We start from the raw sequence: 27,811 nt of genomic DNA on the forward strand, positions 1-27,811 counted from the left end.
TGGATGGTAAAATGCATGTTCATGGATAGATTTTGGGGGACATTTATCTAAAAAGAAAGTCCAGCAATAACAAAACATTTCTGCCCCGGTGTCGTGCATTTCCAAGTAGTCACTTACCCAGGGACACTCTCGGTGCTTTCATCCGTGATTCTGCATCCCCCGTCATCATGCTCTTCACTGTCACCATTCTGCTTATCTTTTCTCTTTGTGGTAAGATTGGAGGCTTCCAAAGATGTTTTTCGCATCCCACAAGTCGCCCAACTACTCATTCGCTGAAAGTAGTGGAATTCCACTGCTCCAAGGCCTAGAGCCCTGAAATACTCTTTGCCCACATAATGTCTCCAATCACACCTGTGGTGACAACAGAGTGCAATAACAATGCCAGCCACAGGGCTCCACTTCTCTGGGACATTTTTCTCATTTCCTTCCTTGGCCAAAGTGTTAATTTCTTTCTCTGTTTTATCATTCTTTATGCGTTTGGCTAAAGGTTCTTCATTCCTTTCCTCACAACTGGCAGCATAGGTTTCAACCAAACATCGTAATGCAAGATCTGCAAACACAATTATGTGGCCCCCCCCAAACCACATCATCTTTAAAAATAAGTATTTTTTTACATTTATTCAGCAGTATGGTTTCTAAAATCCCAACAACAAAAACCTGCTTGGCTTTATACTTGTAACAACTCTTCCATGAATTATCAATTTTGTTCATATTTGCTGTTTTCTCATTAGCATCTCATTTTCTCTAATGATTTATTCTACTTCCCCAAACAACTGGCTGAAGCTTAAGGTCTACAGTCTGTAAAAACTTTAGTCCAACTACTCAACTTGGCTCTCATTTCTCCTCCTCTAGCTGAGGAAAGGACTTGCATAGAAAAAAATCACTGATCTACACTTACATGCCAGGGAAGTTTTGAGTTTAAGAAACCCAAAGAAAAGAAAGAATAGAAGGGAAAGGCATCTGCTTAGACTGATGTTAGGTGTCAGTCCTGAAACATATGATGTTCACAGCAAATCCGGATGAGCTGAAGAGTTGATAAGAGGGAGTCATTCTGTGGGAAGTAGGCCTCACTGAGCAGCCTTACAGTATTTATGCATTCATTCAGCAATTAGTTACTGAATGCCTTTCACGTGCAAGCTTTGCAAATGTAACGATGATTATACACATAAACTTCGAGGTGGATGTACTCCACATTAAAAAGAAAAATTTAAACTTAAAAGCTAAACAAGTAGATTTTTTGATGACTACGACTATTTCCCAGTGAAGACTGCTCTATGGTTGACAATATTTGGAAGACCCCAAATATATACTGTAAAAATGGTATTTCTTGTCTGATTAGACCAGCATGCTGTGCCTAGTCAATCAAAAACATATATATTTTAAAATTTTATTACCCTAAGATGTCACCAGTGACTATTAAATGACTTAATATTTCACTAGTAAATTTAATTCAATATATGAGTTGAAGTCAATAAACACTGGGAGAAAGGAATAGCTAATCTACTATTTCAAAAGCTATTGTTTTCTGACAAAATATATTCAGTCAGTTTTATTTATATTTGACTTTAGTAAATGATTTTCAGAAACATGAATAACCAGAAAAATTATTAAAAGAATGAAGTAATTTTAGAATCAGAAGGAGCTTTAACAATCTATTTTAACCCCTCCTTTTACAAAGAACTTAAAGGACAACGTGACATACCAAAGAAAGGGACCAGGAAACACAGCAAATTGGTGGTCAAGATCATTCATTCACTCACTCAAATGCTTACTGTTTCTATTATATGCCAACCAAAGTGTTAGCACACTCCCCTGTGCTCAACAAATTCACAGCAAAGTGGGAGAATTAGAATTATATAATAAAAAAATAATTAAAATACCATAAGGTAGCTATGTGGATGCAATTATGATAAACACTAAGAAAATTAGAAACTGACAGAGTATAGTACATGGGAAAAGTACACAGGGTTTCAGTTTGCTGACCAGCAGAGCTGCAGGCAGGAAGCGGCAAAGGCTGGAAAGCACAGGCCAGACTGACAGCCAGTCCTCCTGGTAAAGAGCTTGGACTTTACGCTGTAAGTATTAGGAACTACTGCAAAGTTTTAAAGGGAAAGACATATTAGCTGTGTAGCCAAGGGGTCTAAATATTAGTAATTAAAGAACAGGTAGTGGAAGGAGACCATGAGAGAAAGAAGGGCATAGATGTAGAAGAACCAGGAAAGAAGAATGTCACAATAGAGAAAGAAACTGAATTTCAAGAAGGGCAAGCAACTGGAATGCCTGGCTGGCTCAAGCTGAAGAGCGTGCAACTCTTGACCTCGGAGTCCTGAGTTCAAGCCCCACTTTGGGTGTAGAGGTTACTTAATTTAAAAAAAAGGGGCAAGCAACTGCAGCAGAGATTTTTCAGTAAGATAACAATAGAGTGATGAAGGGAGAATTCACACAGTGAATCAAGAGGGGAAAGTGTGTGGAACAATGAAAAATAGCCAATATAGATTACACTTCTGAGAAACTTGGGTCAGAGAGGTAAGAGTAAATGAGTGTGCTTTTTTCCCCTCCCCAGGACAGAACTGGCTTATGCCAGAAGGCTCTTATGAGGGTCAAATGAGATAAGGTACATGAATGTCATCTTAAAAACTATGAAGGACAACATAAATATACAATACTCAAAGCCATTTCCCAGCCAAACTGAATAATGTCTATGGAGGCTCCGAGTTCCCTGTATGGGAGATGATGAAACCAATAGGAGCCAGGAAGATGTAACAATAGTTAACATTCACTGTGCACTAATGTGTGCTAGACACTTACATGTAACCTGGTAAATTATGTTATCCCTGTTTTACAGATGAGATAACCAAAGCTCAGAAAGGTTAAGTAATTTGCCAAGGTTACACAGCACAGCTGAATTCCGGACTATCCAATTTCAAAGTCCGTGCTCTTTCTACCTTACCATGCTACACCTGACAGATGGACATGCTAAGATAAGACATCTTAGGTATTTTTTTTTTTTAAAGAGTATTTATTTTTTATTTGACAGAGAGAGACACAGCGAGAGAGGGAACACAAGCAGGGGGAGTGGGAGAGGGAGAAGCAGGCTTCCCGCGGAGCAGGGAGCCCGATGTGGGGCTCGATCCCAGGACCCTGAGATCATGACCTGAGCCGAAGGCAGACGCTTAACGACTGAGCCACCCAGGTGCCCCCATCTTAGGTTTTTTTATCTGACATTTCTTTTTTCATTTTCCTCAGAATCCTGGTACATAATCATCTTCTAGTGGGAGAGGTTTCAGAGTCCTTCCCACGCAACTTCTTGAAAAAATCAGTAGCTTTTGGGGTAAAATCATACAGTTTCCATAAAGGATTTGTTTCCTTTTTGGTTGAAATATAACCCAAAAAGCTTTTAGTCTCATATGACTCAGTATTTACACATAACACTTTTTTTTTTTTTTGAAGATTTTATCTATTTACTTGAGAGAGAGAGAGAGAATGAGAGAAGGAGCACGAGAGGGGGGAGGGTCAGAGGGAGCAGCAGACTCCCTGCTGAGCAGGGAGCCCGATGTGGGACTCGATCCGGGGACTCCAGGATCATGACCTGAGCTGAAGACAGTCACTTAACCAACTGAGCCACCCAGGTGCCCCTCCACATAACACTCTTAATTCATCCTGCAAAATGGCCAAAATAAGCAGATAAATAAAAAAACTATATATCTGATCTAACACAGGGCCAGTGCTATGATAAAGATTAATCAGTTGTAAGCATAGATGATATAAACTACTCAAGAGACTATTTCAAAGATTGGGACCATGTTAAGCTAAAATTTAATGTGTTCATCTAGACATTATTAGTATGTTTACATACCTGTTGCCACACCACACAGATGCTTTCCAATTCCTACCACAGGTAGTTTTTCTTTGCTTAGCAAAGGAATCTTATCTGAAATAAAAGGAAATGAGAACCAAGTTAGCTCTCCTGTGGGATAAGACATTAACAAAAAGACAGAACTAATTTAAATCTTTGAATTTAAGGACCGAGAGAGACTAAAACAAAAATTTCTCACTTTATAGCTGCGGAATAAGAGACTCACAGATGTAATGACCTGATAAGCAACATAGAGGGCTGCTGACCAGCCAGAATTAAAATTCAAGTTTCTTTCTTCTTTTTTTCCCTTTTCTTTCCCTCTCGCCCCTAGGGGGGACTCTCTTTCTGAGTTAAAGTTTCTTGACTCTTAGGCCAATGTTATTTCTTCTATTCTGACTCAGGACTTTCCCCTGTATAAGCCTATTCTGCTAAATATTATTAACTCATTGATAAAAGAACTCAAAGCTTTCCCTGCTAGAAGATTTATTTTGAACAAATAATACATATGATAAACATATATTAATAACATAACCAATATATATTATAAAATACTATATTCAGTATTACAATTAACTATAGTTTTTACTGTATCTTGATATTCAAAAAAAAGATATTATCTTAGCTTTTCACATTGTTTTGAAAAAAAGAAAACATTCATAACAGTCCTTAAAAGGTAAAAAAAAAAAAAAAAAAAAAAGGTCCACAAGGTAATGCATTGTATCACAGTTATGGCCTCCATCCCACCCTTATTTATTTTCTTTTTTGTAAGATTCTGAAATGAAAAGTATGCTTCCTCCTACAAATCCAGCTACAGCATCTAGCACAGTGAACAGTCCAATGGAAGTACTTAGTAAGTATTTCAACTTTTCTGTTGCTTGCTTTCAAATGTTAGTATATTCCATGCCAGGAGAAAATGGAACCAAGTGGAACAGTTTGCCTCTGTCAGGGAATATAGAAGTTTAAATTAAGGTAGTTCAAGAAACTCACCATCAATTAGGGTGAAGGGAAAGGATGTCTAAGAAAGCCCTTCTGCTTTATGCTTGAAAATTACCTCATTTTCTCTCTCCTTTTTCTTTGGGCTTAGAAAATAGAGCAGAGGAACTTCTGGGAAATGATGGTAGATTAAATGCAAATATCTAGTTTACTCCCTCCTAAAACTTCCACCAACATGAGGATAGAAGGATTTTTAAAAAGGTATAAACTCATAAGATCTGAGAGAGGACAAAAGGAGACAAAAGTGGGAAAGGCTGTGACTCAACCAAATTTATTCCACAAATCTTCAAAAGGCTCAAGAATTGGGGGGATCAGGTAGTAGAACTGAGTAGCTACAATAGAGAGTACTGGTGGAAAGTCTGTTTAAATAGTCAGATCCCCACCTTGGTGACTACCTGTTTCCCACGTGGTAGAAGACTAGACTAATTCTCTGGAGCAAGTAGAACAGGAGGACAGTGGATTGAGGGACAAGAGGAAGTTCAAAGTTGAAGTATGGTAAAATAGCAGAAGTCAGTGAGTGTGCATACTAATTTCCCTAGCTTTTGTTCCCCATTGGGTCCAGGTCCCAAGATGTTCGTAATCAGACCTTTACTCTCTAGGTAGGCGATCAGAAGAGTCTTCTCTGTGGAATCTGATCTGCCCAAGAGGAAAGATCACATCTTAGGCAGATCACCACAAAGTGGAGCTCAGAGTCAACAACTCCACCTAAGGACTCAGAGCTCTGAGTCCCTCAATCCTAAGAACACACCATCAAGGAGCACCAGATGTTTGAGGACAGCCTCTAAGTCAAGAGACCAAAACAAATGGAAAAGAACAAATTGGTGAAAACAGATTACGAAGGGAGAATAATTCTAAAAAAACTATTATTAATATCCCCAGAAAGATATTATAATTATAAAAAAGAACAAGATACAGGGCGCCTGGATGGCTCAGTTGTTAAGCGTCTGTCTTTGGCTCAGGTCATGATCCCAGGGTCCTGGGATCGAGCCCCACATCGGGCTCCCTGTTTCTCCCTATCCCACTCCCCCTGCTTGTGTTCCCTCTCTAGCTGTGTCTCTCTCTGTCAAATAAATAAATAAAAACTTAAAGAAAAAAAAAGAACAAGATATAACAATAAAGGTAAATTCAGAGAAAAACATCTTAGAAATGAAAACTATGAGTGGGACGCCTGGGTGGCTCAGTCGGTTAAGCGTCTGCCTTCGGCTCAGGTCATGATCCCAGCGTCCTGGGATCGAGTCCCGCATCGGGCTCCCTGCTTTGCAGGGACCCTGCTTCTCCCTCTGCCTCTGCCTCTCTCTCTCTCTGTTTCTCATGAATAAATAAATAAAATCTTAAAAAAAAAAAAGAAATTAAAACTATGAGAGAAGAAATTAAGTTGGGGAAATTTTAGAAAGTATAGAAAAAAGACCAAAAGATGTAACACAGAGAAGTCAAGAGAAGTAGAAAACCATCCCAGTAGGTCTAATAATTAAATCATAAGAATTCTTCCAGAAAAGGAGAAAAGAGAAAGTGGAACAGAGAAAATTATGAAAGAAGAATGCAAGGCAATTTCCCAGAAAGCTAAGAACACTAGAATCTCTAAATCAGGATTTCTCACCCTTGGTATTATTGACTTTTTGGCCCCAATAATTTTGTTGTGGGGAGCTCTACTATACCGTATAGGATCTTTAGCAGGCCTCTGGTCTAGCAGGCTCTCTGGCCTGTATCCATTAGATGCCAGCAGCATGCCCCCTGCTATGACAACCAAAAATGTCTCAGACATTGCCAATGTGCCCTGGGGGACAAAGTGGCCTCCACTGAAACCACTGCTATAAATGAGTCAGGCAAAATGGGTAAAAATATAACCATATGAAGGCATATCACTGAAAATTTAAAACACTAAGGACAGAGAAGCCCGTATACATTTCAAGAAAAAAGCATATCCAGTACAAGGGATCAAGATTCAGAATAGCACTGAACTTTTAAACAATACTAGTGGAATAGAACTTTCAGAATTCTAAAGGAAAATGATTTTCAACCTAGAAATACAAATACCCAGCCAAGTCAAGTGTAAAATAAAAGATGTTTTTGGATGATGCAAGGTCTCAAATTTATCTGTAATGCGTTGTTTCTTAGGAAGCTATAGGACTAGGTGGTCTGCCCAAAAAGAGTGTATCAACAGAGGAAGATACGGGAAAAGATGTGGAAAAAGAAATTCCCACTCAGGAGAGTGAAGGAAATCCCCAGGATGAGACTGAAGAGAGTTTTATATTGATCACTGTGCCCCAGGAACATGTCTGAAGCATACAGGGGAGAAGTCCAGTCTTGATTGGAACATGTCTGAAGCATAAAGGGGAGAATTTTTCAGGAAGACAGAAACTAACAGAATACTTGATGAATGTATTACGACAAATAGATTTTTAAAAGACCAAGTAAATAAAATTATAAATTATTAATTTAGCAAACAAAAAATTATACAGGAAAAAGTAATTTACTACATGGTCCAGTGATCAAAAATGAGGATTTAATCATTTAATACATATTAGAAAGATGAGGAATGGGAAGTGTCTGCACTTGAGGCAGGGCAGGGGTAGAAAATCTTCATCTTCCATTGGGAAAAACCGGTAGATAATGCTTGGGGAAAAAAAAGGGGGACGGGCAGCAAAAACAAAATTCACCTATAAGAGGTAAATGTGGTTGGCTCCGAAGAGAGAAACATGGCAGGGAGGAAGTGGCTGGTGCTGTTTTTAAAACAACTTGAGAACTTGTAGAATTATTTGACTCTTAAACACACAAATCTAACTTTAAAAAAAGCCCAAAAAAGAAAAACAAAAAACAAGGAAAAAAGAAAGGGGATGGGGATGTCTGCAGTAAACTCATTCAATAGATACTTCCTATTCTTTTTCTTCCCCTAAAATGATGAGTAGTCAATTCTAACCCTGCCACCCAGAAAGGAAGAGAAGTCCTTTAAATAAATGTCACCTTCTCCTCATTTCAAAACTACCTTTACACACTCTCAGTATGTCATTAAGTAAGTCTTTTATTTTAAATATTAATAAAAAACTGAAGTATGGAGGTCAGGAGATTAAAATTCACATTTTCACTAGTGGCTATATTTTTAGTTAGTCACTGCTTAGCAGGAAAAGATTTTCCAATTAATGTAAATTCTAAAAGGGCAGTATTGAACTAGATTGTAGGTATTTGCTCCTTTCTCTCTTATCTTTCTTATTTTAGTTTAAAAATAGGGAATGGGGGCACATGGTGGGCCCAGAAGAGTGATCTAGAAACTATTTAATAAATATGGTAGGCAACTTTTCAGTATGCTTAATAAGAATTCAACACATACCGTAAAAACGTGTCTAGAATTTTCAATGTCAGAGAAGTAATATATTCAGTTAAATAGTTTTTTTTTTTTTTAAGATTTTATTTATTTATTTGACAGAGAGAGATCACAAGCAAGCAGAAGGGCAGGCAGGCAGGCAGAGGGAGAGGGAGAAGCAGGCTCCCTGCTGAGCAGGGAGCCCAATGCGGTGCTCGATCCCAGGACCCTGAGACCATGACCTGAGCCGAAGGCAGACACTTAACTGACTGAGCCACCCAGGCACCCCCTCAGTTAAATAGTTTTAAATACAGCAATATATATATAATATAAATGCTGGGTTGCTTCACAAAGCTGTATTAATTAGTGGATGGAAGTTACTAGGATATGTTTGTATTAATTATGAAAAACTATAAAAAGGTACAGAAAAGGCACAAAGAGTATGACTGAAGGGAGTGTGTGTGTATGAAATGTGACTTCCACAGAGATGAATTATATTGGTACAATTTAAAATTCTAGGAAGTATGTTTTACCATCAGCTGGACAAAGAACTATCTCATTTCTTTAACAGTTTAGGTAAAGTCATGTTAATTATAGGCAGAAGGCACTAGCCTTTTTGGGGTGGGGGGAGAAGAAGAGGGAGAGAGAGAATCTTAAGCAGGTTCCATCTTTAACATGGAGCCTGAAGCCAGGGCTCGATTTCACAACCCTGAAATCATGATAAAAGTCAAAATCAAGAGTTGGACACTCAACTGACTGAGTCACCCAGGCACCCCTGCACAGACTCATAATTAAAAAGGACAAAGAAATAATGTAGGGACATATTATCAAAACTTTTAAACTCTTTCCTAATATGACACTTCCATTTCTAATTGATACTGAAACCTCATTTTTAAAAAGTTCCAACCCTAACTCAATTTACACTTAATCAGATGTTAGATATAACATTCTATAGTAGCAGTGCATTAATTTTAATTTGTTTTCCCTGAAACACTGTTCTGCATGACTGGGTTTCTAAGCAACCCTCAGAATTTGAAACTTCTATGATTTATGATAGGGCAACCGAAAGTTATACAACTTACTCAAACACAAATGTTGAATATCAATTTGAAGTCTCTCGAATACTGAATTTTTCTTTCTGTGTTTGCCATCTACCTGCACAAACAGAACACTGTCATAACAATAGTTTTTTATGTTTACTTTATGAAATTAAAAAAAGATTTCTATTTGTTTTCAAAATTCAGAGGAAATAATTTCCCACCTTATTTTTTAATACTTAAAAAACAGAATCACTAGTTAAAAAATTTAAGATTGTATAGTCTTTGATGAAAACTCCAAAATAACAGTATCATACATTTTTAAAAGGCTTGAAAATTTTATAAATTATGTATAATTATTTCCTGTTGTTAAGTGACTAACAACAGGAAACTTAACAGATGTTAAGTCACTAACCTAAGATTATTTGCCAGCTCCTTTGCCTTTGTTAGCCCCTAATATACTATTTTTGGTATATTCTATCATTCTTCTTACTCTCTCTGAAAGATCACAACCACCATTCTGATCTATGTCCATGTGCCTTTGACTTACAAATCGACACTGTGGCCCAGATATTTTTGATGAGCACCAGACACATAACTAGCCGTGAACTAGAAAGCTCTACTTCAACTGCAAACTCTTTCAAAACTGAACGCATCATTGCTCCCCCCAAAACTATTCTTCCTCTTCCTCCTTCTATATTCCCTATCTCAGATAAAACGTACCACCAGTCACTTAAAGCCATAAAGTGTCACCTGAAATAACTCCTCTCTCATTCTTAATGACTAATAAATCACTGAGCCTCCTTGCTTCCAAAATCTTAGCGTTTCTCATACTCTTTCCCTCCTCTCCATCCCCAATGCAACAGCCTTAGCTCTGGCCCATTTCTTACGTGGATTACTGGATAATAATTATCTTGTTATTAATTTCCCCACTTCAAGTTTCAGACTCCTCTGATAGAGCTTTAATGGTACTGCTAGGGTGAACTTTTCAAAAGCCTTTTGATTTTCTTCAGCAACTCTTACATATTCTTTCAATCTCCTCTCAGCTGTCACTTCCACCAGGAAACTTTCCCTGGCCCACACTACACTGAGGTTGGTGTTCTATCTTCATGCTCCTATGGCTTCTGGTACTTACCATTATCATAAGAGACTTAGCATATGGAACCAGAATACTCCTAAGTCTGCCCCACTAGATATAAGCTTCTCAAAGACAAGAACTAAATCTTGGTCCATAGAATCCCCAGCATGTAGCAGGATAAAGTCAAACTCCTTCCCTTGGCATGAAACAGGACACCTTCCAGTCTAGCCACGCTCTCCCATCTCCTCACCAGTGAACTCTACTTGGGACCATGCATTCCCATCACACAGAAGTGTTTCCATGTTTCCCTGTTGTTTCAGGTATTTGGTTACACTGTTCCTCAAATCCTCTATCTAGAAAACACCAGTTCTCCTTTCAAAATAGAATTCAGGCATCACCTTTTCGATGTAGCCATTTGCATCCTTTCCCTGCAATAAAATATGTCACTCCCTCTTTTGAAACCATACTGTACTCTGTGCAGATTTTTTTCATACTTTGATACTTTTCTATAATCATTAATTTGCCTGTCTCTCCTTTCTAAATATCAGTAATAGAGCATAGGGACCTTGTCTTGACTTTATCTACCCACTGTCTGTCATGGTACCTAATGGTATGCTCAATAAATATTTACTGAATGAATAGTTAGTAGGTGGCACAGGCAGGTTAGAACCCAAGACTTTTAACTCCTAGCTTGAGCTTGGCCCTTTCCACATATTTTCTTGTCTCTGCAAATAATTTTAAGAACTCAGCTCAATGGGCTATTAAAATTTAGATTAAAAAATTTATCTTCAGTTTATCAATATAATTAGAATAAAAAGAATAAAAAGCCATATCAAATCAACACCAAAAAATAATTTTCTTTAAGAGACATGTTTCTGAGTATCATTCTATTTTTAACAAGAAAAGTGCAAACAAAGTTTGGTTACTAATACACTGCCATGATTTCACTTACCTTGAATCTCGTGGTCACCTTTTCTACTAGGATGAAGTGAACTTTCTCAGCATCTTTTAATGCAATATCAACCCAATGAGACAATTTTCCCTTTCCTGCTCCAAACTCGACAAAGCATCTTCTTGGACCAAGTAACTTTAATTTTTCAATGTTACCTAAAATAGAAGCCTGCAAACTTCACAAGATTATTTTATAAACTAGAGCGAACACATTTGGCTTGAATGGGAAAATAGCAAGGTAATTTCTACAAAAGGCAGCATGTGCACATTGATAATTTTTGTTTGGCTTTAAATTTTTTCCCTTGCTTTGAAATTTCTAACACACAATACTCAGAACCATATCCATGCCAAAAGTTTTTAATATATGTTTACACATACTTTTTGAAATGGAAAGATTCTGTTCCCCGTAAGATAAACTAAACAAAATCTAAGAACTGTATTTAGAAAGAATGTTAGCTTTTGACAAATGAAAAAAGGGCAATTTTAGTATAGTTACTATGGCCTAAACATACCTGCTGTTTCAGGTGTTTGGTTGCAGAATCACCATTTTTAGGGTCATTAAGGGCATCATGCAATGCTGGATGGGACATAATTTGATCTTTAAGTGTAGAGTTCAAACCTGTGCCAAATATAAGCACAATAGCTTAAGCAACCAAACATGAAACCGTGGGGCTCTGAACAATGGTAGTAACATCTTGTTAACCACACTTGTATCACTCATGTGGCACCTAATTATTCTAAAAATTTTAACTTACAACTGTAGGCACACTTACCTTCACTTGCTTTCCTCAATTTCTTAATTAAGTTTTCCAACTGCTCTTCAGAGAGAGAAGAAATTGGAACCTATATACAAAAGTGGGGCATCAGCTTGTCTGGGAACTAACCATCACTAATAATAAGGGTTCTATAGGAAAATGTATTCTAAATTTAAAACAATTAATTTATTCTAACAAAAATTGGAACACAGCTTATTCACAGAAATAGTTCACAGACACCTTTTAAATAAAAATTAAATATTAAGTCAAGTACTTACTAACTGTTCAGGTATTTCTGTTCCATCTTTTAAGCCTGCGTTAATATCTTGAATAAAGAAGTCCTTAATAAAAACAAAACCACAACAATACTGTTATTAATGTGAAGAGCTCACAAAAATCAAGGTGAAAAACTGGTTCTTCCCTTCTTCCCATACTCTGTACCCACCATCCTCCCTTTCTCCCATTTATGAATTAAATAATTACTGAGCACCTACTGTGGTCCTTAATTTGTTTTAGTGCTGAGGACTCACCAGAGTAGAGAACAGAAAAGACAAAAATCTCTATGTTTATGAATCATATATTCTAGTGAGTTGTTATTTGAATAAACATTTATAGTCTAAAGAAATTTGTTTGTAATTTTTATTAACGTTTTTACCTGCCTATAGCATAGACTTAGGACTCTGTCAGTTTTGCTTACGGTGTTACAGTAAAAACCACAAAGTACCAACTACACATGGCTGTTTATCAGACAGGCAGCATGACCAAAAATAGAGATAAGATATGATATTATAACGGTTTAGGTCTGATTTCTTCTATTTTAAAATTCTGATTAAAATAAAAAATAGAAATGTACTATGACACTATGTTGTTTATATTAACATAGTAAGATCTTTCTAGTGTATCTTCAGAGAGAAAGATTCAACGTAAGTATCTAGATCAGCACTGTCCAACAGAACCTTCTGCAATGATGGAAATATTCCATATCTTCCCTGGAGAACATGGTAACCACTAGTTTTGAAATTCTGCTAGTGTGACTGAGGAATTGGATTTTCAATTTCATTTTAATTAGTTCAAATTTAAATAGTTACACATGGCTAGTGGTTACCACATTGGACCATGTAGATATAGAAGAATAAAATAATACTATTTCTACAAACCCTGTTCTAAAAGTAAAAACTACTCCTGGGACTTTATGCATACTAATGGACTTTTGTTATGCAGAAGGGTAACATGCGGACTGCGTGTTGCTGCCTTTACTTATATGAATAAGGAAACTGATGATTAAGCGGAACAGGTGAAGACAGCAGGTATTATAATGTTCTGTTGGGTGACTGGCAAAACTATGATAGAAAATTAGCTACAACTATTATAATTTGATGTACTCTTAGTTTAAAATGGTTGCCAAGAGTGCTCCAGGTAAGTTGTATTGTAGACTAAATTTTTAAATGTGAAAACTATTTATTTATTTATTATTATTTTTTTGTGTGTGTGAAAACTATTTATACTGGAGAAACTTATCACCAATTTACTTTCATTTGGTATGCAGAATTTTTAAAAGATTTATTTATTTTAGAAAGAGAGTGAGAGTGAGTGGGGGAGGGGCAGAGGGGGAGAATCTTCAGAGAGACTCCCCACTGAACATGGAGCCAGACTCGTGGCTTGATCTCACGACCCATGAGATCATGACCTGAGCCAAAACCAAGAGTCACATGCTTAACCGACTGAGCCACCCAGGTGCCCCTGGGGGGTATTCCATTTTTAATAAATTCACCTCTTCTCTCAAACTTTTCCCAGAACATGTATTCCACCTGTTTGCCTTAACTAAAACCTGGCACTTAGGTAAATTAGCTAATCTCCATGCATACTTGAAAGTAAAGGCAACATTCTTTCTTTTTACTAAGGGGCTATCTGGGGTGGTCATCTTTTTTCTTCTACAGATCTTAATGTAAAAATACTTCCTGTTAAGCTTATGTCATTTGACCTAAGCTGGTTCTCAACTGGAAGGCATTTGGAAATGTATGCGGCTACTTTATTGTCAAAATGACTGAGAGGTGCTATTGGGAGACAATTCTCCATGGGTCTCTCAATTTTCTGCAAGTGTTAGAAGCAAGACACACTGACAACCTTTGTTCCAGACTCTCTTATCAAGGACATTTGTATACGAAGCAGTCTTGGAAGACAGAAATAGTGTCTCCCAGAGCAGATCAGGCCTGTACAGCATAATAATAAAGAAATGTCTACTTATGGAACAGAGGTCAGGCAGGTTTCCTTACTACCCATTTTATTATTTTTTAAAAGATTTTATTTATTTATTTATTTATTTTAGAGATAGCGAGAAAGAGCATGCATGCACAAGGGGGGAGGAGTTGAGAGGGAGGGAGGGGGGAGGGAGGAGGGGAAAGAATCTTAAGCAGACTCTGCACTGACCACGGAGCCTGACGTGGGGCTCGATCTCATGATCCTGAGATCATGATGACCTGAGCCGAAATCAAGAGTCGGACCCTTAACTGACGGAGCCACCCAGGAGCCCCTATTATTTATTTAAAGATTCATTTATTTGAGAGATAGAGAAAGAGCATGCATGTGAGTGGGGGCTGGGATAGAGGGAGAGAATCCTCAAACAGACTCCCCTCTGAGCACAGAGCCCAATGTGGGGCTCGGATCTCATGACCCATGAGATCATGCCCTGAGCTGAAACCAAGAGCCAGATGCTCACCCAACTGAGCCACCCAGCTGCCCCTTTACTGCTCATTTTAAAAGAAATGTATTTCCTAAACTTGGGGTTCTTCAGCTGTGACATAAGCTATGCACAAAATTGTGCAGCATTCACCTAGGCCCTGTTGACTCCATGGACCTTAAGGAACAAGGGGAATCGATGCAGGCAAGAAGCCCATGTTACTTGCTAAGCAGTGAGTAATGAAGTCCTTTGTCTCTGACCTAGGAGTCTCTTCTGCCAGCAGCCACAAACCTGTGGCAGGCTAATTTGTTAGCTTGAAAATAAGATTACACTTCAGATCCTTCATATTCCTCACAAGTGCCTTTGCCATTTGCTGCTCAGAGGCCAGGAATACTAAATCCAGGGATCCTTTGAAATACACAGGACATGCTTCCTCTCTTGAAATAAAAGCCCAAATCTCCAAAATTGGTCATAAAACCCACATAATCTGGCCTGAATCCCAGAATGAAGACACAAACCCAGAGCTGAAGCTGACCCATAATGGCCCACAGATAACATATAATGTAAGAAAGAAACTCACTTTAAAAAATTTTGTTTTCATTAGGGCTGGTTGCTATCCAACAAAATCTTATGAAATCTAGAGATATATGGCAAAGTATTCTTTTTAATGTCTTTTCTTTTTAATCACCTGACATTATACATATATTTATTTGACTTTTTGGTTCTCTCTCCATGGACGTAAACTCCACAAAATTCTTTTGTTTTCAGTTGATCCTCAATACCTAAAATATATAGGTATTTAATGTTTAATGTTACATGAGTAAGGAACACTAAATGAAGCTACTATGCATATATATAAATTAATGTCACATCAATTGCTACATGAAAGAATAAGTGGCTACCTAGTGGCCAATGCTACCCGCTTTTGTAATCTAGATGTTCTTGCTGATATTAAAATGTTCATTTAATGTTAAAAAAAAAAAAAAAGAAATACACAGGACATGACTATCCCACTTGAAATGCCAAAAGCCCACTGAGGATAAGAGCAGCTCAGCCTTTGATGTCAGTGTCACCTAGAGTCTCATACTCTATTCTGTGGCTATCTCTTATCTCATCTTCACTCAGCTCTCCCCTTATATTCTATACACCAATCATGTGCAATGCCCAGTCCCAGATAAAGCTATCAACTCTCTCACTTCTAGGTACTTACATATGTGTTTTTTTCCCACTTGTCTGGCTGGTTCTCCTCCCACCGCCCCTCCCCCTTTTTAAAAGGGGGGGGGGCCGAAGGGGAGTGAGAGAATTTTAAGCAGGCTCCATGCCCAGTGTGGAGACCGACTCGTGGCTTGATCTCATAACCACGAGATCATGATCTGAGCTGAAATTGAGTCGGACACTTAACCAACTGAGCCACCTAGGCGCCCTTAGCTGATTCTCCTCTGACCCGTAGGTCTCATTGTATGACACTCCTTCAGAGAAGCCTCCCTGACTCCTTCCCCATCTCTCTCATCCCCTATTTCTCCAAAAAAGGGTTAGGTTCTCCTTTCTTCTTTCATAGCACTCTGTATTTAATCAATTTTAAACACATAATACTGTATTTTTTATCTCTCCCAAGACTGTAATGTTCTTATAGGCAGGGTGCTTGGTACGATGTCTGGCATAAGTGCTCAGTATTTATTGAATAAACAAGTTCCTCCCCCACCCTTCCAATCTCTTACCCTGGGTAACTTAAAAATCCAAGGCTTTACCTATGACTTGTATGTATTTGACTTCCAAACTAACCACTCTACTGACTTGCAGACTCACATATCCAACTCTCAGCTTTTAGTCATCACGTTTTGATTCTGCTACCTAAATAATTCTTGTATTTATTCCCTAACCTTTCCATTCTCTTTCATTTAGTCTCTTATCATGTCCCACCTGGATTTCAGCAACAGCCCCTAACTAGTCCTTCTAATTCCACGCCATCTTCCCACACTGCTCTGAGAGAAAGTTTTTTAAGAGGTAAATCTGACCACACCGTTCTTTAGCTTAAAATCTTTCAGGGGTTCCCCATATCTTTCAGAATAAAGTCCGAGTTCTTTGAAAGACTCAATGTGGTTTCCCAGTTTCTGCCTTTGTGAATATAGTTCTTCTCACCTACAAGGACTCTTCTTCCTTTTCTTTGCCAAATCAAGACTGAGTTCAAGTGCTATTCCCTCTGGAAAGCTTTTCTTGACCACTTGGATATAATTTTAATTTTTATACAAGTACATGCTCTTATGACATGTGTAGTTACTTCTTTCATTGAACTTATTAAGATCCATTATTTACAAGTTAACTTATCAGTTTCAAATAAACTCCTTGAAGGCTGGGACCATATTTTATTGAAATAAATTTAGTAAGCACTCAGTAAATATTTTGAATAAATTGTGAAATTACTCTCTAAACAATACACTTGTTGCATAAAATTCTATTCTCTGAATTAGGGTTATAAGTGGATTCACGGTCTGACGTCCTATATATATACTCAAATGCATTTACCACATTCAAGCCTTCTGAGGCTAGGGTCTTGTTAAGTATTCACATTTGTAATCAACTAAGTATATATAAGCATTACATACCACACATTTCACCTTTCAGTTTTACTGATCAAACACTTACAGGTTTTGGCTTCTCTCTTGAGTTACATTTTTTCAAATGCTTTGCTAGTTGATCTTCATATACTGTGCTAAATTTAAAGAGAAAATTATTTAAAATAAGACCTGTGATAATTATTCTTTCTAGCATAGAAAAACCCTTAACTGACCCATACTTACTGTTTTGGATCTAAAGGACAGAGAATTCTTTTCCGAGCATTTTCTTCCTAATAAAGAAAGATGATATATTGACTTGGATGAAAAATATCAAGTTCATTGCTTACAGATACTAGATATAACGTCAGTGTAATCATAAGTTTATGCATTCCCAAAACGAGGTAAGGAAACCTTAAAAGGACATTAGTAAAACATTGGTACAATAAGGTCATAGAGTTTAACAACAAAAATCTCCAAAGTAGCTAGTTTTTGTATATACGAGCAAAAATGCTTTGGACAACAAGGGTTTATAGCTTCAAATAGGTTGTAGAGAAGGCCTACATATGGAATTTCGAATCTAAGATAGCATCGACTATAATTTGCACTATTATTTTATAATAATATTATTTTAAAATAATATTTTACAGTGTCTCTTGGGGGGCAAAATCACCCTCAGTTAAGAACCAGCAGGTAAAAATGTGTACAAGTGGTCTCAGCTATATATGATACTTAAGACAAAAAGATGGAAGCATAACACCCAATTAGATCATAAATCACAGATTCAGTAGGACACCCACAGTTGAAAACCAAATCGTGCCATATAAAGTGTTTCCCTTGATGTTCTGCAATCTTTCTTCAAGGGACCAATAATAACATTTCTTCCTCTCCAGGAATACTGATCAGCTTGTAAGGAACTAGACATATTCTACCACTGTCACCAACTGCATTCATCTCTGAGATGTTTCGCTAAGGTCAAGTATAAGGTCTTAGAGTGAGAACAAAACTTTCTCCTACCATAAATCTCACTTTTAAAAATTTTATTTATTTAGTTATTTTATAAATCTCATTTTTTGATCAAGAAATGTTTGCTGGTCCCCTCAAAACCACTCAATACAACTGTAGGTATACTTCAGAGAGTTCTCACCATAAGACACAGGTCTCCCACATTCCAAAACAAGTATATATTTGTTTCCGTATACTTCACTCTAGGCAAGTTATCAGTTTATCAAAATATGAAGTAGAGTTATGGCTATGATGGGCAGTAGCAGATGAAGGAGGTCTCGGGGCTGATCTGTACTGGATACTGCCCAGGATAAAACATCTAAGGAAATAATGTGAATAATACTGGACATGGAGAAGGCATGAAACCAGGTGCTTGCCTATTTGGTTTCTAAAACTGACTAAACAGGTTCCTCTTCTACAAGCATTCTGCTCCTCATTTTTAGTTTTATTTTTCTATCATATATATCCCAAAGAAATACACATACACAAAAATATACAGTTGACTCTTGAAGGGGGGGTAGGGGCAGCCACACTCTCCTCGGCAAATAACTTTTGACTTCACAAAAAATGAGATTTAAAAACTTTAAAAAAAAATTTTTATTTATTTATTTGACAGAGAGACACAGCGAAAAAAGGGAACACAAGCAGGGGGAGTGGGAGAGGGAGAAGCAGGCTTCCCACTGACCAGGGAGCCCTACGCGGGGCTGATCCCAGGACCCTGGGACCATGACCTGAGCCGAAGGCAGACGCTTAACGACTGAGCCACCCAGGCGCCCAGAGATTTAAAAACTTTTTGACGGGGCACCTGGGTGGCTCAGCTGGTTAAGCGTCTGCCTTCGGCTCAGGTCATGACCCCAGGGTCCTGGGATGAGCCCCCAGTCAGGCTCCCTGCTCAGCGGGGAGCCTGCTTCTCCCTCTCCCCCCTGCTCCTGCTCTAATAAAAAAAAATTTTTTTAAATAAATAATAAATAAAAACTTTTTGACTTAACTAATAGTCTACTGTTGACCTGAATGAAGACTTATTGCTAACATAAACAGCTGATTAATGTATATTTTTTGTTGTATGTATTACACACTATATTTTTACAATAAAGCTAAAGTGTTAAGAAAGTCTTAAGGAAAATACATTCATAGTACTGTGCTGTGTTTATGAAATCCATGTAAACATGTGGTCAAGGGTCAACTGTATGTATTTTTATTATTAAAGATTTACTTGAGAGCGAGAGAGAGCGCGCGCACAAGCTGGGAGAGAGGCAGAGGGAGAGAGAGAAGCAGGCTCCCCAAGGAGCAGAGAGCCCAATGGGGGGCTCAATCCCAGGACCCTGGGACCATGACCCCCGCCCAAGGCAGACGCTTAACCGACTGTGCCACCCAGGCGTCCCAAGGGTCAACTCTATATCGACAGTACAATTATACGTATTCTCAAACAAAATTGTACGCCTCCTGTTTTCAATTTTAAAAGGAAAGTCAATTCTCACATGATTTTAAATCTTTCCTTCCTCCTTTCAGCAGTTACAAGTTGCTTTCAAGACTGTACTCTAAATTTTTTTTTTTTAAGTTTTTAATCACTCCGTGCTCATCACACGAGCACTCCTTAATCCGCAACACCTATTTCACCCAGTCCCTCCCTCCCCACTCTGGTAACCACGTTGTTCTCTATAGTTAAAGAGTTGCACGTCTAAATAAAAATTTTTAAAAGTTTCTTATTATTCACAAAACAATCAGAACACAATTAGTGAAACCTTGGGATCTTTGATCACTATTCTTTCTAAACTACCTTTTCTCATCGGGAAGGGGGAGGCTGGGCGGAGTATGAGGCGGTAGTTTGGAGTAAAACTTAGGTCTACCATTACCACGAGTTAGAATCAAAATAAACGGGTCACTGCTGGCGCTCTATTTAGTGCGAGAAACACTGCACTTCGCTACGGCTCATCATCGCTCCCTAGGGAGGGCAGGGCTGCGCTTAGTACAGGAAAAGCTGGAAAATCCAGGGAACAGAAGCAGAAATCTGTCAGAGGGGAGTTGCCGGACCAAGAAACTTATTTCCAACTCTCCACAGGGTAGGGCAATACCAGACCTCCGCGGCTCCAGCGTGTTCCCCACAGAATCTTTTCCCTGCCGCCACCACCATCCTGCAGAACCGCTTCTTCTTTTCCACGTAGTAACTGCACCGACCCTCAGCCGGAAAGTCAGTCGTGTGCGGGGCCGGCGCAGAAGCCGCCATAATTCAGGCTTCGTTTGAGGTGGCAAGCACCTGGTGAAGAGAAGAAAAGTTCTCTGCTCCCCTCGGGTCCCCTTTCCCTTAACAAATATGGCTGCCGCGCGTCCCGCCACGCAGGTTAATGCCCGGAACTGCCGCCCCATCCTCCGCAAAACCGGAAGAAACTGATGGTGGCTGACGAGGTTCAAATCTCCCCCGCCTTCCCTCTGTTTCTGTTTCCCCGCCTCCTCAGCGGAAGCCGAGCGCCAAACTCAAATTTTAGCAGGACCGGGACTCCTTTAGGCTAGTTCCGTGGGCTGGGCCTGCTGGACTTTTCCGCTTACTGGCAGGGGCAGCGGACCAACATGAGCCAGGTTCTGTTCCAGGAGCTCGTCCCGCTGCAGGTGAAATGCAAAGACTGTGAGGAGAGGTGAGGTTCCCGGTTTCCCCGTGCCCGCGGGTGGCGGTTGGGGTCCGGCCAAGGCGGGGGGAGGGGGGAAGATGGCGGCTCTGGCCAGTGGACGCCGGCTTGCGGCTGGGTGTGCGGCCGGCGTCCCGGGACGCGGAGAGAGTCCCACCTGGAACCTGATGTTACCTCTCTCACCGAGTTGGCGGTTGCGGAGGGCACAGGAGGGAGAGTATGAGCAAATGGAAAGCTGACCCGCGTCAAGTTAATTTAAAAAAAAAAATTAAAAAAATAAAAATTTTTTTATTTTTTAGTTCTGAACGGAATCGTGGAGATTATAGTTCTACTCTTTGTTTTTGACAGAGAAAGTTAATTTTGTCCGGAGAAGTGAAGTAATTTACACGAGAACTCCGAACAAGTTCACTGCAGGGCCGACGCAAGAACTCTGGCCTTGGCTCCCAGCCCTTTTTTCGCTCATCTTTGAATTATATTGGAAGTAAATTTAAGCTTCAGCTTAAAAAAGGTTTTATGGTGTAGTGCCTTTACATTAGTCACTAAAAATAAATTACGTTTATTATTATTATCATCGACTAGAAACAGTAGAGGAAATGATAAATTTCATTCATTCGTTCATTTAACAAATACTGCTTATGGCAAAACACCTTGCTGGGTACTGGGAATATAGTGATCAGGAAGAACAGTCCTTGTTTTCGTGGGGTTTACAGTCCAGTGGAGGAGGAAATAAAGGCCAGTCTCACATAAAAACACAGAATTACGACTTTGACAAAGGTGGTGGTGCTGTTGGGGCTTAACAGATTGGATTAGAAGCCAGGAGGTTTTGATTTTGTCTCCGTTCCGCCGCTCAGTAGCTGACTCTTGTTTCCTCATTTGTAAAACTGACATAAGGTACTACATACATAATATGAGGATCAAATCTGAAAATGTCTGTGAAAACTAAAAGGTGTGGAAATGTGACGTTAAAAATGAAGGCATTGCTTTATTGAGTAATGTGTAGCTAGTATATAGTTCAGAATTAGGTCTAACATCAATCCGCAAGCCAGGCAAGGAGATGATACCAAAGCTAGCAGCTGCATGTGGAGATGCTGTAGGGTATTTGAGTTGGTCATTCTTTTGTGCTGTCCAGTACGAGAGTCACATATGGTGATCGGACTTCTGAAATGGAGCTAATTCGAATTGATGGTGTGGTAAGAGTTAAAATGCGCATTGAGTTTTGAAGACTTACTAGGAAAAAGAATGTAAAATATCTCAATTTTTATGTTGATTGTAAAGATGACGCTATTTTGCATATATTGAATATGTATAATGTTGGGTATAAATTACTAACATAACAAATGTTAATAAATATATTCTGAATATCATAAACTTGGGAAATTTATATTTGACATATTGGATATATTCAGGAAAATATTACAATTAATTTACCTGTTCCTTTTAATTTTTTTTAATGTGGCTTCTAGAAAATTTGAAATTACATATTTGGTTCATATTTGTGGCCTCCATTGTATCTCTGTTGGACAGCAGTGTTCTAGAATAATTATAGAAATATAAAGGGGGGAGCATCATTTCTTAACTCCAATATTGGAACTCCTAGTTCTCCATTTCATTATATTGCCATCACAGTTATCTTCTTAAAACACATTGTCAACCTTTTTACTCCTCTTGTTTAGAAACCTTTGATATATTTCTATCACCTGTAGCAGGGATCGGCAAACGGGCCCATGGGCCAGGTGGCCTTCTGCCTATTTAAGTAAAGTTTTATTGGAACATAGCCATTCTCATTTGAGAATTGTCTGGCTGCTTTTGTGCCGTAAAGACAGACATGAATAATTGTGACAGAGACCTTATGGCCTGCAAAGCCTAAAGTATTTACTATCTGGCCCTTTGCAGAAAATATGCTGGCCCTGACCCATAGGGAAAGCAATCTGGACTTTAGTTAAATATTCAAGGCCAGGGCGCCTGGGTGGCTCAGTCATTAAGCGTCTGCCTTCGGCTCAGGTCATGATCCCAGGGTCCTGGGATCGAATCCCACATGGGGCTCCCTGCTCGGCGGGAAGCCTGCTTCTCCCTCTCCCACTCCCCCTGCTTGTGTTCCTGCTCTCGCTATCTCTCTCTCTCTGTCAAATAAATAAATAAAATCTTAAAAAAAAAAAAAAAAATCCAAGGCCAGTTCAGCTCAGCAAGTATTTATGAACACATACTTTGTACCAGGAATTGTCCTACATGCTGAGATTGTCTGGCTTCCTCTCTCTTTATTCCCCTGCCTCCTGACAACAACAACAAAACCAATTTTCATTCTGGGACTTAAGGAACTCACACTTTAATAGGGGAAACAAAAACATCTTCTTTGGAGAGGCAGCATAGCACAGGTTAAGAGTTCAGGGTCTGGAGCCAGGTTATCTGGGTTTAAATCCCATTTCTGTCACTTACTGACTGATTTTGTACATTTTTTCCTTGTGTCTCATCTTTAAATTAATGCTTATAAAAGTACCTGCCTCACGGGATAATTAGGAGCATGAAATCAGTTAATACATACAAAGTGCTTAGAACAGTGCCTGAAGCACAATAAGCATTCACTGAACATTATTAAAGTGTGATGAATGCATGAAGTGACATCAATATACTAAAGTCATAAAGAAGGAACGTCAGTGGAAGATAACTCAGAGAGCTCTGGAGGGAAGAATGCAGAATTTTGAAGCCCATGGTTTGACACCAACCTCTTTTTTCATTTTTGTTTTAGAAGTTCTTTTTCCCATATGCTAGTCATACAAGACTACTTATCCCTTGAATGTACCTGATACTCTCTCAATACCATACTTCTATTCCTGCTCTTCTCCCTGCCTCAGTTGCTTCTTCTGTCATAACCTTCAAGGTCTATCTTAAATCCCTTCACTGTAAGGACCTTTTCAAAGTTGCCCAAGTTGAAATTAATTGCCCTATTCATTTATTAGATAGCATAGTGTAGGTGAAAAGTCTGAGTTCTAATTTGGGCTCTGTAAGGTGACTTTAACCAAGTTTGTAACTGTGCACCTCAGGTTGTTCCTTTGTAAGACAGACGTAACTATTTACTTAGTAAGATTGTTGTTAAATAAGGTATATGTAAAGCACCGGGTAGATACTCAGTAGTGTAGGTGCTCAGTGTTAGTAACCCTTCCCTTCCTTCTCTTGAAGCACTAAAATTCAATCAGAAGCAAGTCTGGATAGAGTCATTTAATCTGATTTGAGGACATGGACCATGTTTATTTCTGTTTGTATCCCTAGTATCCAGCATACTACGTGGCTTAGAGTAGCTTTTATTTGTTTGAATTGAAAGGTTCAGGTCACAGCTTCTAGGTGGCGGAGGTGGGCTAGAATCCAATTCTGCTAATGCCAAATCTAACTGATAGGGAGGATGTTATGTGAATTTATGCGTTGTTCAGAGTATGACATTTATTTTGAGAAATAGCATTTTTTATGAGTTTTTATTGATTTGTTTTATATTGTTCCTATGACAACCATTGTAATGGAGAAAATAAGATTGTGATTTCAGATACTATATTTTCTGAAAGCTCAGGTTTTTCTACAATATACTTTGGAGGCAGGAGGGAGAGGTTTAATCTATGGGCCTTTCCTCCTCTCTTTTTCTCCCAAAACGAATGCATTATAGACATTTGGAATATATGCAACAATATCATTAATATGCTTTAATGTGATTCTTCTGGTACTATCTAAAGAATACTTTACTAAATGACTTCTTGATTTTTTTTAAACAAATTTATCAAGTATGACAGGACTTTTGAAAGTGTATGTTACCATAAAAAGTTATCTACTGCAGTGTTACATGCCCTGTGGCAGTATGTTTTAGAAAAAACTTCAAGACAAAAACCAAACATAATGACAATGTAGATCTGAAAATGTCCTCACAAACCTAACTCAATTCACTTATCGTACAAATTAGGAAATTAAAAGGTTTTTCCCCCCAAGAATACTTAATTTTTTTTTTAAAGATTTTACTTATTTGCCAGAGGAGAGTAAAAGCATGTGTGCACAAGCAGGGGGAGTGGGAGAGGGACTGGATCCGAGCGTAAGGCTTAAGCAACTGAGCTACCCAGGCGTCCCAAGAATATGTCATTTAAGTAGAGTTAGAGTAGAAATTTGCGCTAGATAATAGAAAAATAGAAAAGCATTTTCTTGTTCTAAAAATAATTCTTCCTGGGGGTGCCTGGGTGGCTCAGTTGGTTAAGTGACTGCCTTCGGCTCAGGTCATGATCTCAGGGTCCTGAGATTGAGCCCCACATCGGGCTCCCTGCTCAGCGGGAAGCCTGCTTCTCCCTTTCCCACTCCCCCTTGTGTTCCCTCTCTCGCTGTCTCTCTCTGTCTAATAAATAAATAAAATCTTTAAAAAAATAAAATAAAATTGATTCTTCCTGGGCGTCTGCCTTTGGCTCGAGTCATGATCCCAGGCTTTTGGGATTGAGCCCTGCATCGGGCTCCCCGCTCAGTGGGAAGCCTGCTTCTCCCTCTCCCGCTCCCCCTGCTTGTGTTCCCTCTCTCGCTGTCTCTCTCTGTCAAATAAATAAATAAATAAAATCTTAAAAAAAAAAAAATTCTTCCTATCTGTGGTATTTGCCAGTGCTGCTTGTTCCTTTTCACATATAACAAGTTATGGTAACCTTGGGGCGCCTGGGTGGCTCAGTCGTTAAGCGTCTGCCTTCAGCTCAGGTCATGATCCCAGGATTTTGGGATCGAGCCCTACATTGGGCTCCCTGCTCAGCGGGGAGCCTGCGTCTCCCTTTCCCACTCCGCCTGCTTGTGTTCCCTCTCTCCTGTCTCTCTCTCTCTCTCTCTCTCTCTCTCTGTCAAATAAATAAATAAAATCTTTAAAAAAAAAAAGTTATGGTAACCTTATCATCTGGTAACCTCATCATGCTAAGATTTAGCATCCAATCATATGTTCAATAGGAAATTTAACTAAAATGACATAAAAAGCCAAAATAAAAATTTCAAGTTGTAGCATAAAAAAATCTGGACAATTGAATCTGGCCTTGCTCAACTATTAACTAGTTTTTCCAACGCTTGGCTGCTAGGTCTATACTTTTTACTTCTGCAGTAGATAAGTAGCAGAATGTGGGAAAAATTTAAAACACATCTTAAGATGTTTAAGAATAGCTTAAAATTGAACAAATTCTATTTGTTTACTTTTGTTTCCTACACATCAGGGAAAGACCATTGTTTTTTAATTCTAGCAGAATATAGAACTTTTGTGCAGAGATGTTTTTTCACCAATTTTTCCCTTTATTTCCTTGATCATTTAAACATCTTTGCTCAGTTTGATTAATGGTTATGAGCACCTTGATTTATATGCCTCTGTCTGATACTGAATTCTCTCAGATGCAGTAGAGAATGTGGAAAGCTATGGTTTCTTTTGGAGTTCAGAGTTACTCTAGGTTAAGGTGGATAATAAACTGTTGACCTACTTCCATGGAGGTATTGCACAGGGACTATATTGAACAGATGTAGTTGGTGGATTTTGTGTATGTATAAGGGAGGGGAATGTGTTATCTTACTTTCTGGATTGTAAACATTCCATGTATTCCAATACTGCTTCACATTTTAAGTTTTTCAAGTGGAATCTCATAAATCAATTTGATCATTTGAATTGGTAATTATTTTTAATGTGGGAAGTTGTTATTAAATTGATGGTTTGTTTGGCTTTCAGTAGATGCTATTTTAGAATCCGGGCAATAGGTTATATTCCAGACTAGTAATGGGAATTCCACATTGTTTATCTCATTTAATTCTCACAACAGTCCCATTTTACAGGAGAGAAAAATATAATCTCTGGTTAAAAACCTGATTACTTACTAGTGGAAGAACAGGAACTTAAACTCCAAAACAACGGTATGCTTCCCAAATATCCTTTCATAACTTAGGGAAAACCTGTGGACGATCTTGCAGCTTAAGACTGAAAACTTCAGCTAATACAAATGACAGTGCTAACTCATTTCATATGATTGTTTCTGACAATTGGATATATCTTTTCATATAGGAGAGTAAATGTTAGAGTGAGCATTGAACTACAATCAGTTTCCAATCCAGTTCACAGAAAGGTTGGTATTAATTTCTTTTGAAATATTTTCTTTTTTTTTTTGAAATGGAATTTCTATGCGTTATAATTATTTTTGTTCTTTAAGAACATGAGATCTTTTGTTACACCAGCTTGCTTTTTAGTTTTGGGCCAGTTTGTAACTTGCAAATCTGGGGTGGTAGAATCTCCTAAGACAACAACTGAGAGATTATTATACCATATGTTTCTTTCTTCTTCTTTCTTTTTTAAGATTTTACTTATTTATTTATTTATTTATTTGAGGGGGGTGGAGTGCGTGTGCGGGGGAGGGGACAGAGGGGGAGAGAGAGAGAGAGTCTCAAGCAGACTCCTCACTGAGCGAGCCCAACTCAGGGCTTGATCTCATGACCCTGAAATTATGACCTGAGCTGAAATCAAGAGTCAGATGCCCCACTGACTGAGCCACCCAGGTGCCCCTATATCATCTGTTTCTAAAGCATACAGGAAGGATTGGGGATTGGGAGAATTGGGGGTTAGATTTGCCCAATGCACTTAAACGTTGCTGGAATATAAATTGCTACCCTGTAGAATTGGCATTTCACGTTGTACATGTGAGGATAGAATAAGTTGGAAGTACTGCAGGGAGATATTTTTGAATCTTTGCCTTTTGAAGGGAGTCATTTAGAGCATCAGTCCTATATGATCTTCAGAAGTATGAGTCATTAGTGATATGGATACAGACAAGATGACTAAGAAATACAGCATCTGTTTTCTCTGTGTCATAGCTTTCCCTAAACATGATATTCAAGGACCTTGTACTATTAGTAGTAGCTTCAGTTTTTTTTATAGCATCTTCGGGTGAATTTCAAGAAGTACTTCTGTAGAAGCTGCCTTCAGGCAGGACATTCTGAGGCAGAGCAAATACCTAGATTGCTAATT

General features: G+C 38.6%; 2 protein-coding genes across 4 annotated transcripts in view; one reads left to right on the forward strand and one right to left on the reverse strand.

Moving 5' to 3' along the window:
- The window catches only part of TRMT13 (tRNA methyltransferase 13 homolog), a 28,153-nt gene extending 7,625 nt beyond the window's left edge, over positions 1 to 20,528 (reverse strand). The window contains exons 1-10 of one of the 2 annotated variants that reach the window (XM_045897103.3): positions 20,280 to 20,528; positions 17,444 to 17,490; positions 17,289 to 17,355; positions 12,247 to 12,309; positions 11,987 to 12,056; positions 11,726 to 11,832; positions 11,215 to 11,382; positions 9,230 to 9,302; positions 3,857 to 3,931; positions 118 to 550 (exon numbers count right to left, since the gene is read on the reverse strand). In XM_045897103.3, the coding sequence (XP_045753059.1) occupies positions 118 to 550; positions 3,857 to 3,931; positions 9,230 to 9,302; positions 11,215 to 11,382; positions 11,726 to 11,832; positions 11,987 to 12,056; positions 12,247 to 12,309; positions 17,289 to 17,355; positions 17,444 to 17,490; positions 20,280 to 20,426 (1,250 nt within the window). In that variant the 5' untranslated portion in view covers positions 20,427 to 20,528. Of the gene's footprint in view, positions 1 to 117; positions 551 to 3,856; positions 3,932 to 9,229; positions 9,303 to 11,214; positions 11,383 to 11,725; positions 11,833 to 11,986; positions 12,057 to 12,246; positions 12,310 to 17,288; positions 17,356 to 17,443; positions 17,491 to 20,279 lie in introns of those variants that run through there. The other variant, XM_045897104.3, reaches the window with a different exon arrangement.
- The window catches only part of SASS6 (SAS-6 centriolar assembly protein), a 53,854-nt gene continuing 46,568 nt past the window's right edge, over positions 20,526 to 27,811 (forward strand). For both annotated transcript variants that reach the window (XM_045897107.3, XM_045897108.3), the window contains exons 1-2: positions 20,526 to 20,832; positions 26,855 to 26,915. In XM_045897107.3, coding sequence (XP_045753063.1) covers positions 20,768 to 20,832; positions 26,855 to 26,915 — 126 coding nt within the window. In that variant the 5' untranslated portion in view covers positions 20,526 to 20,767. The remainder of the gene's footprint in view (positions 20,833 to 26,854; positions 26,916 to 27,811) is intronic.

Source organism: Mirounga angustirostris, unplaced genomic scaffold, assembly GCF_029215605.1.
Source record: "Mirounga angustirostris isolate CCGP_5_RB_7025 unplaced genomic scaffold, mMirAng1.0.hap1 SCAF_4, whole genome shotgun sequence".
Lineage (NCBI taxonomy): Eukaryota > Metazoa > Chordata > Mammalia > Carnivora > Phocidae > Mirounga > Mirounga angustirostris.